The sequence below is a fragment of the Quercus suber genome, unplaced genomic scaffold, assembly GCF_002906115.3.
Source record: "Quercus suber isolate HL8 unplaced genomic scaffold, Cork oak 2.0 scaffold_358, whole genome shotgun sequence".
NCBI classification, from domain to species: domain Eukaryota; kingdom Viridiplantae; phylum Streptophyta; class Magnoliopsida; order Fagales; family Fagaceae; genus Quercus; species Quercus suber.
The window spans coordinates 544,688-555,162 of record NW_027069810.1 but is presented as its reverse complement, the minus strand read 5'-3'; the positions used below and the strand labels follow the sequence as shown (position 1 = coordinate 555,162).

Here is a 10,475-nt window from a genome sequence, read left to right as displayed (position 1 = left end):
AGCAATAGTATGTTGAGTATGAGCTGGTGTATTTCTAGAGAAGAAGATTTAGGATTTTCTTTACTGCATATTTGTCCCGAAATGTTGCAGAAGTCATTAAATATGTTGATGAGCTTGGCATGCGCAGTCTTGAGTTGTAGCATGAGAGAATAAAATAATATCTCAATAACCTTGCCACCTTTGCCTCCGCACCATCATGGGCTCTGATAAACAAATTGGAAAGCTTTTTAGAATAATTAATATAATATATAGAGACACATTTTAACCCAAAGGCCCAAGTCTTATGAGTATGTGCTTAATTAGATTATATTAACTACTCATTCTTCTCATAATTATTAATGTGGAACTTTACTCATACATATATTCCTAACAGTAAGGTGGTAAGATTATCAAGATTCCTTTCGTAGTTGGAGTGTGAATGGGGTGTGTGTACTTGAAGCTCTTTCACAAATAGAGTAGGGTGGGTCCTTTTTGTAGTTGGAGCGAGGACGGTATATTGTACCAAGAAAGCCATAAAGCCCACATAAACGATCTTATAAAAAGCCCAACAAAGGAGTATTATTGTCAATGGTGCTAGACAAACGATGAGGTGCGAGGTTCCCATGGAGGATAAAAGACGTGTGGGGTTGACACGTGGAAGCCCATGGATGATACACCAGTGAGGGGAAAGACCCATTAGGCAAGGGGAAACGAGTAGGACTTGTTCATGGCCCATAGAGAGGTCTTGAAAGCCACAGAAAGGCAAAGACTCACACGTGAGGGGGAGATTGTTGGGTATACATGTGTGAGTGAAGTTTCACATTGAATAATGATGAGAAGAATGAGTAGCTAATATAACATAATTAAGCAAATACCCATAGGTCTTAGACCTTTTGGATTAAAGTGTGTTTGTATACATTATATTAATTATTTAAGGAAACTTCCCAATGTGTTTATCTCCCCAACAGAATTGTTTTGTATGAAGGGATTAACCTAATACGAGGGATAGGTGATTTAAACAAAGGATGAATAAATATGGAAATAATGGATCTCTTATAGTTACACAGCAAGATTCATTAATTATTATTATTATTATTTTTGTTTCTAGGCCAAGTATTTTCATTTGTGGGATTAGAAGACTCTAGAACATCTAGGGTGCATTTATATAAATTGTTAGAATATTGTGTTTTGAGTTTAAAATGAGTATTTGTAAAAAAAAAAATTAAAAAAAAAAAAAAAACTATTAGGAGTTGTGGTTACAAAATAAAGTTTTGGGTTTTAAAAAAACTTTGTTAATCTCCCAAAACGTTTAACCTAACCGGCCTATAGTTTAATTTAGTTATAGAAAGATTCATTACTTTATTTGTTTCTAAACCGAGGATTTTCATTTTATGGGATTAGGAAACTCTAGAATTTTTAGGGCAGGCCTACATTTCTGTCAATTATTTAATGAATACTAAAATTTTACCAGTCCATATATATTTAAATAATTAAAACACAGAAAAATCCAATTTACTCCATTCAATATTTTAAAATTGTTTTACACTTGCAAGTAGAGTTATTTTAAGAATTTTAGATGATGTTAACTTGGGCTGCCTAGTGGCAGTGACTGCATGTGAAACAAAGACCCGGACCATAAGGCTAAGATCAATGAAGTAATCCTCTTTGAGTTCTCTTTTAATTGGCATCTTGACCAAAATCTAGAAACTTGATTTTCACGGGACCCTTTGAGGAAAAAAAAAGTGTATCTAGTGGCCCACAGAAGGCTAAACTAACAGCATATGACTTTCAAGCATCTTCTCACATTATGCCTTTACCAAGTCAAATTATTGGGTCTAGCAATTCCAAGATGAGCAAATTGTTGCATTTCTCTGACTAACATTAGTCTTTAAATTATTGTTTCAATCCTTAACAGCTTAAACAATCAAATTCGTACCTTTCTTCTCTTTCTAGCACAAACTATATCCTATCTTAATTTGTGCATCTATATAAACCTATCAACCATTCAGCTATTCATTCAGAGTAAAAAGAAAAGACCACCGTCTGTAAACATGGCAAAGATCATTGTGCTATGCTGCTTAATCATTCTCGCAGCATTTGGGTCTGTCCATAGCTCTTCAAAAAAGCAAGAAGTTGGGTTCTATGAACTGAAGAAGGGTGATATCTCTATGAAATTCACCAACTGGGGTGCAGCTATTGTCTCTCTTATTCTTCCTGACAAACATGGTAAGTTTTTCCTCTAAGTTACAATGTCGGTTTTCCTGAGTGGCTTTTTACTTTTGCTTCTTCTTCCTCAAAATTTTGTTTCACATGCTACATATTATTCTCCATTTCTAATTTGTATAGTATTTGTGTCTTTTCAGGAAAGCTGACTGATATTGTTCTTGGGTTTGATTCAACTAAGGAGTACCAGGTAGAGTTTTTGGTTCATATCCTGCAGATGTTTTATATTTTTTCTTTCTAGCTTACATTTGTGGTACCAAAATCTCATATGAACACGTTTTCAAGTCATAAAAATACACTAACAAAACAAAGATTTTGGGGGTGTTTGGACTGTTTGGTAAGTATTTCCAAACAACAATTTTTAGTTTTTAAACAACATTTCATGTATTTTTACAAATTTTTTCACTCACACATATTTTCATAAAAATTTTTAAACAATAATTTTCAATTTTTAAACACATATACAAAACGTGTTTTTTGCCTTTTACTTGGTCTCTCTCACAAATCCCAATCAAAGTTCAGAATTATGTGATGGCCATATTAGCTGTAGTGTTTTTGTCGTTTGTAAGTACTTTTTTTTTCTTTTTTTAATTTATTTATTTATCAGTGTAAGTACTATTCTTGTCGATAAGATAAAGCTGATCCAATGCTGACCACATGGTAATATTCTTTGTATACAAGTTGTGTTTAGGTGACCGTCCTGTATATCCAAGCTCCATACAAGGAGCTTAAATTCCACGTAGACCTTAATAAAAGGAAAAGTTCAAAATTGATGCATACTTAAGGGTAGGATGTAGTGAAGAAACTTGTAGTTCAATCGCATAATTCAATCTCCTTCTTAGAAAAAGTATGGTCGGAATTACCTAACTACTACTACTACTATTATTATTATTATTTAAAAAAGCTTATTTTTAGGAAAAAAAAATGTATATAAAAATATTATTTAATAAATTATTAAATGCACTTTTAAATTGTGTCTTTCGGTCACTCCTAACAAAAACCTTTTTTCTTATAGTGACGAGTACAATATTGACATTTTGTTAAAATTATCTAAAAGTTTTTGTTGTTGAAAAAAGTCCCTTTCTTCTTCTTTTATTTTATTTATTTATTTATTTATTTATTTTTAATTATTTTTATGTCTAATTAAATCTTTCCCTTTGGATCTTTTCACCTAACCATCATTTTCAAACAACTTTTTTATGTTTAATGTTTTTAAAGTTTTGTGTTAAGAGCTTTGCAATTTAATTAATTAATATTCTTTTTGTATTTTTAATGAAAATTTTCAAAGTTCAAATTACTTACTCCCAACTAATTAATTAATATTTTGATCTAATAATAATGAGAAATTATTTAAAGCATATGTTAAGTGAAAATTGTCTCTAAAAAAACAATGATTCAAATAAATTTCTACCAATTAAGCAATAATGTCAATAATAAATTATTAATTCAATCATCTTCATTAGTAAATCATAATAATGATTACAAACAACTTGTGATTATAGCAATGGCCAATTAGAAAAATAATTTTTTTCGAAAGGTATGTTAGCCATTTAGCCATGTAGGTACTAAGAACCTTGCCAAAAGAACAACATTATAAAAAAAATTTGAAGGCGTAGAAACCTAGATGCGGTATGTGCTGTACTTATCTCTATCACACAACATTAATTTTTCGTTCCCACTCTATATAAATTAATAGGGACCTATCTCTATTCTCTAAACATAAAGCAATTAATAATCTCTTGCCCCGCTCCATGGAGCGGCCTTTCACAACAAACATGCTACATGTTTCATGCAATATTTCTCTCTCACATGAGAGTGAATCTTATTAGTGTGAAATTCAAACATGTAGGAGTGATGTTACATACAATCCTTATATAAAATACTACCTTCAATTTTTTTAGAAATATGGATCACCATATATGCTCGAGTGTATCGATCCATAACTTTTTGCTATGGGTTTCCTAATTGAATTGAAGGTCAATATTACATTTAAAAAATTGATTACTCACGGTAGAATATGGTTGGGATGTTTCTTATAGGAAAATAAGGGTCAAAAAAGAAAGCGGAGAAAATAATGGCAGATGGAATTGAATAATAATTTTCCGTATGTATATTATTTCATATGACATGTGATTCTTATTTCTATGTATATGCAAGGTTGTCACTTGGTTCGAAAAGTTTTTATATTTATTATTTTTAATCAGAATTTTTTATCCTCATTTTAAAATTAATTAAGTTTAGCCTTTGTTCCATTAAAATAATTTTTTGGTCTTTGTTCCATTCAAATAAGTCTGTTTGTTTTTAATTATAAAATTGAATCAAACTTCAAACCAATAAAAGTAAATTCGTTCCTTAAAAAAAAAAAAAAAAAAGTAAATTCATCCTAACACAAGGGGAACATATTTTTAACTCTAAAATTTCTTGTGGGCTCCTAGGAGCTGTTCGAATCTATTCAAATTTAAGCAAGTGGAGAATGGTCAAAGAAAAATTTCAATTATGTTGATGATTTTCGCTGGCTTTGTTGTGTAATAGTAACTCATAATACGTCCATAAAATAAAAAAAAATAAAAAAATACTCATAACTCGTGCAATTACTTAGATGTTCCATGGTTCATGGTTCCCATCTGATCACTTCACCGATTCACTAACCAAAGTATTCATGATTTTTTTTTTTTTTATTTATAAAAAAAAATGAAATTAAGATTTTGAAATTGGGTTTTGCCTGCATAAAATTTTCTTAAATAAGAATACATACATCACTTATGACTTCCTCTCCCTCCTGCAATTAAGAGCATCCTGTTGTTCTTTCAATTGATAGTGCAGCGTCTTATGCTAAACCCTATTACATGCCACTATATATTGTTCTTATTTTTGCCAATTTGTTCTTTTTGTATTTTTAGCTCTCACACAAAACTGATATCTTGGTTCAAATTTTAATCTTTAGACGAATGCACCAAGCTTTGGTGCTCTTGTTGGACGAGTTGCTAACAGAATTGGAGGCGCTCAGTTTACTTTGAATGGAACGCATTATAAGCTAATTGCTAATGATGGGAATAACACACTTCATGGTACATTATTCTTATTTTAGTATCATTTTTTCCTTGAAAATTATATATTTATTTATTTATTTTGTAATTCCCATAATAAAATATTATTTTGATCATAGGTGGACCCAAAGGATTTGGTCATGTTGTTTGGAAGGTGAAAAAGCATAGTAATGAAGGTCATACTCCTCACATTGTTTTCACCTATTACAGCGTTGATGGTGATCAAGGTATGTATAATCATTAATTATTTGCACTAAACTTTTCTCTATTAGTGTACTCTAGATTCTTATATCAATTACTTTCATCCTTCTTCAACAAATACCAACCAAGTTTTAGTCCCAAAATTTTAGAGTGGGCTATAAATCTTCAACAAATTAGTTAGAGTAGTTGGTCACATATATTCTTTTTCATCATCCTAGTTTATTCAAAGTCATATTCTTTGTTGCTTCTTTAATTGATATGTATTTTTTTTTTTCTTATTTTACTACTTTTATTGGTGATATTTGACTTTGATACTTTTATGAGTAAATAAGAATGTACAAAGTGATGACCTTATTTGTTATATAGACCATCTCAAATGATAAGCTGATGAGCAATCTTTTGGTTGAAAATTGAATAACCCCACTTGCTTCAATGTTCTGCAGGATTTCCTGGTGCTCTCCTTGCCACTGTCAGATATGCACTCATTGGTAACAACCAATTGAGTATCACAATGAAAGCCAAAGCTCTAAACAAGCCTACTCCAGTGAATCTGGCCCAGCATGCATACTGGAACCTAAATGGCCATAACAGNAAGCTCTAAACAAGCCTACTCCAGTGAATCTGGCCCAGCATGCATACTGGAACCTAAATGGCCATAACAGTGGAGAATCCTGTCTAATGTGATCCAGATATTTGGATCCCAGATCACACTTCTTGATAGCCATCTTATTCCCACTGGAAAATTTGAATCAGTGAAAGGAACACCCTATGATTTCCTCGAACCACACCCGATTAAAAGCAAGATCAAAGGCTAGCTAATGGTTATGATATCAACTATGTGCTTGATGATGGTGTTGGCTACAAGTTGAAGAGGGCAGCAGTGGTGCATGATCCGAAGTCAGGAAGAGTGTTGGAGCTATCTACAAATGCTCCTGGTGTGCAGTTCTATACATCTAATACTCTGGATATTAAGGGAAAAGGAGGATTTGAGTACAAACCATTTGCAGCACTATGTTTGGAGAGTCAAGCATTCCCTGACTCAGTCAACCACCCCAATTTCCCTTCCACTATTGTAAGCCCCGGAAAGCCTTACAAGCATTACATGCTCTTCAAGTTTTCTACTAATTAAACCTCCATCTGATTAGCCATGTGTAATAAGGTCAATCTCTTAAATGGAAACATTAGAGTTTGAGTATCAAAGCTCTTACATTTTGTGGTTCAAGTAGTTGTAATAATTGGCTGAAGGAATAATTTTTGAGGTAGAGGCACTTTTAGGCTCTGGTGATCAGCACCAAGATTACTCTAATATGGTGTAACTTTGTAATCTTCCTTTAGGCTGCGTTTGTTTTAGTGTAAAATATTTTTTTGGTCTAAAATAATTTCAGGTGAAAATATTTTCAGGAAAGGAAAATATTTTCTAGTGTTTGGTTGCATTTTAAAAATTATATTAGAAAATAATTTCAAGTGTTTGGTAACATTTTGAAAATGCAAATTTTCTACTAATTTCTCACATTTTCTCAGCCATTTTCTTAGCTCCCAAACAAATTTTATAATAGAAAATTGCAATATGTAAACTTTTAAAGAAACAAAAATCAAAACAAAACAATTCTTAAAACACAAAACCATTTGGTCAAACTGAGAGAGGGAGGAGGAAGAGAGAGTGATCGCAAATCGAGGGAAAGAGAGGTAGATCAAGAGGGCGACGGGACAATCTCATGGTGCGATCTAGAGGGGTGGTATCTCATAGTGCGATCTTGGCGGGACAATCTCCCCAACGCAATCTCGCGGCACGAGCTCTATGGTGCGATCTCATGGCTAGATCTCGCCAGTGGAAGCTCGACGACGCGTCTGGCTTAGGGCAGGGTCTGAGCTCGATGGCATGAGCTCGATCTCACTCTCTCTAGTCTCTCTTCGTGCTCTTTCTCTATCTCTTTCTTCAGTATCTAAGTTCGAAAATCATTTGAAGGTAAAACAGAAGTGTAAAATATTTTTCGCCCGTGAGCCCTTATTTTACAGTTAACACAGAAAACATTTCAATTTGACCTAATTTTCGGTAACTACCTAATACACACATTTACGGAAAAGCATTTCTAGAAGTGGTTTGAAGCCAAAACAAACGCACCCTTAATCAACTCGTTAGGCCAATGCCTGAATAATATATTTTTTTTTGTGTTGTTGCACAAAGGCTAATGCGTTTGTAACTTTTAACTTGTGTGACTGTGTCTCTGTCACTCCCTAACAAAACCTTTTTTTCTTATAGTGATGAGGACAATATTGACATTTTTTTTTGGTTAAAGTTATCTAAGGGTGTATTTGTTTGGATGTGAAATAGGGTGGATGGAAAACTTTAGAGAGAAAATGAGAAGGAAAACTTTTTTGGAATGTGTTTGGTTGAGTGGGGAGGAAGGAAAATAAATGGTGAGATCTAAGTGTTTTCTCTCCGAATCCACCAAAAGTTTTCTCTACAAAATAAAGAGAAAACTGAAAGGAAAAATTGGGTATCATTTTTGGATGAAAATACCCATATGCAACTGCACATGGGCATCATCACGTTGCTTTTCTTCACAATTTTTTTTATTATTTTTTTTTTCCTCTTGGATGTTGCTTGCCTTTTTTTTTTTTTTTTTTTTACTGGGTAGGCATTGCTTTCCAGATCTTCTTCTTCTTTTTTCTTTTTTTCTTTTTTTTTTCCTTTCAATTTACTGGGCAAGCTTGTCTAGTATTCTTTTATTTATTTATTTTGTTTAGATGTGACTTTTTTTTTTTATATGGACGTGATTTTTATTTTTAAATAAATTTAGGTGATTGATTTTTTTTTTTTTTGGTTGTTTATCACTTTTTTGGTTTTAATTGGGCATCATTTTTTAATAAAAGTATATGCGTAAATTTATACAAATTCACTTTTTCCATCCCTCAATTTTTCCATACCTAACCAAATAAAAAGGAAGGAAATTAAAATCTTTTCTATTCTCCAACTTTTCCATTTTCTCACCATTTTCTATCTTCCCACTTTTTCACTCCTTTAATGTCATATTACACCTTTCCTTTTGGATCTTTTCATCTAACCATCATTCTTGAACAACTTTTTTATGTTTTTTTTTTTTGTAAGCTTTGTATCAAGAGCTTTGCAATTCAATTAGTTGATATCTCCTTGTATTTTCAATAAAAACCTTTAAAATTCAAATCACCTACCTCCAACTAACCAATTAGTGTTTTGGTTTAATGCTAATGAGCAATTATCTAGAGCAAACATCACAAATTAAAACTATCTCTAAAAAAATGATCCAATTAATGTATTTCTACCAATTAAGCAATCATGTCAATAACAAATGATTAATTAATCATTTTCATTAGAAAATTATTATAATGATTACAAAAAACTTGTGATTATAGCATGGGGCCGGGGGTAATGGCCAATTACAAAAATAGTTTTTTCAAAATGTATGTTAGGCAATTAGCCATGTAGGCTGTAGCAACCTGGCCGAAAGGACATTATAAAACAAGTTGAAGGGGTAGTAAGTAGAATCCTAGATATGGTATGTGCTGTATGGATTAGGAAGGACCTACCTCTATCACCCAACCAATTTCTCGTGCCCACTCTATATAAATTAATATTTCATAGCACAGATCCTACATGCATATTCCATGTAATATTTTTTTCACATAAGAGTGAATCTTATAAGTGTGAAACTCACTTATGTGCGAGTAATGTTGCATGCAATCCTTTTATAAAATACAACCTTTAATTTTTTTTTTTTTTAAAGAAATATTGATCACCATGCAGAGTGTATTGATCGATAATTTTTTGCTATGGGTTTCCTAATTGAACTGAAGGTCAATATTACATTTTAAAAAATTGATTACTAACGGTAGAATATGCTTGGGATGGCTCTTATAGGAAAGTAAGGGTCAAAAAAGAAAGTGTAAAAAATGATGGCAGATGGAATTGAATAATAAATAAATAAATAATAAATATTTATTATTTCATATGACATGTGATTCTTATTTCTATGCATATGCATGGTTGCCACTTGGTTCGAAAAGTTTTTAAGTGTATTATTTTTAATCAGATTTTTCTTATCCTGGTTTTATTACATTAACTAAGTATAGTCTTTGTTCCATTAAAATAAGTTTTTGGTCTTTGTTTTTTTTTTTTCTCCCCTTGATAGGATACATTTGTCTAATAGGGTTTATGCACCTTCTAAGTATAATTGTATTTTAATCATTATAAAACTAAAATCTCTAACTTCTATTTGACTTTTTTTAACTCCCTTAAAGCTTGACACGTAAGTTTTGCACCCTCCACAATTTTACACATCAAGATATTAAAAAAAATAATAATAATTAAACTCTCCTTCTCCCCAACAAACAAAACCCTATAAATTTAAAAATTCTTTTGAAAATATTAGTACTATTTTTTAAAAATCTCTTAAGTAGTTTTCATGTGAATTGAACAGGTTAGTGACTAGTTTAAACAGAATAAACTAATAAAAATATATAATATACTCATCCTAACAAAGGGGCAACATATTTTAAAGGAAAATGCTATGGATACAAAAAAATCCATAACTTTTGCTACAACTCACCACATGGCGAGTTGTGGATTCTTTTTTGTGTTACTAGCATTGTTTGAATCTATTCAAATTTAAGCTAGTGGAGAATATGGTTCTTGAAAATTTTCAATTATGTTGATGATTTTCGCTGGTTCACGGTTCCCATGGGAACTCACTATTTTAATTGTGAGAGCTTTCTTTGGTCGCATGTATTTGCTAAGTCTTAAACTTTACCATGACAGATCTGATCACTTCACTGATTCACTAGCCAAAGTAATCATGAAATTTCAAAAAAAAAAAAAAATTATAAACAAAAAAAAAAAAGAAATAATGAAATTAGGATTTTGAAATTGGATTTTGCCTGCATAAAATTTTCTTAAATAATAATGCATACTTTCACTTATGACTTCCTCTTCCTCCTTCAATCAGAGCATCCGGTTGTTCTATCAATTGATGGTGCAGGGTCTTATGC

General features: G+C 31.7%; 1 protein-coding gene across 1 annotated transcript; it reads left to right on the top strand.

Moving 5' to 3' along the window:
- Positions 1 to 1,806: 1,806 nt before the first annotated feature.
- LOC112026409 (uncharacterized) lies at positions 1,807 to 6,756 on the top strand. The gene is given in 7 exon segments (XM_065760228.1): positions 1,807 to 2,205; positions 2,343 to 2,392; positions 5,147 to 5,270; positions 5,369 to 5,476; positions 5,894 to 6,041; positions 6,112 to 6,257; positions 6,260 to 6,756. Coding segments are annotated over 7 exon segments (1,071 nt in total). The 5' UTR covers positions 1,807 to 2,030; the 3' UTR covers positions 6,580 to 6,756.
- Positions 6,757 to 10,475: the final 3,719 nt, after the last annotated feature.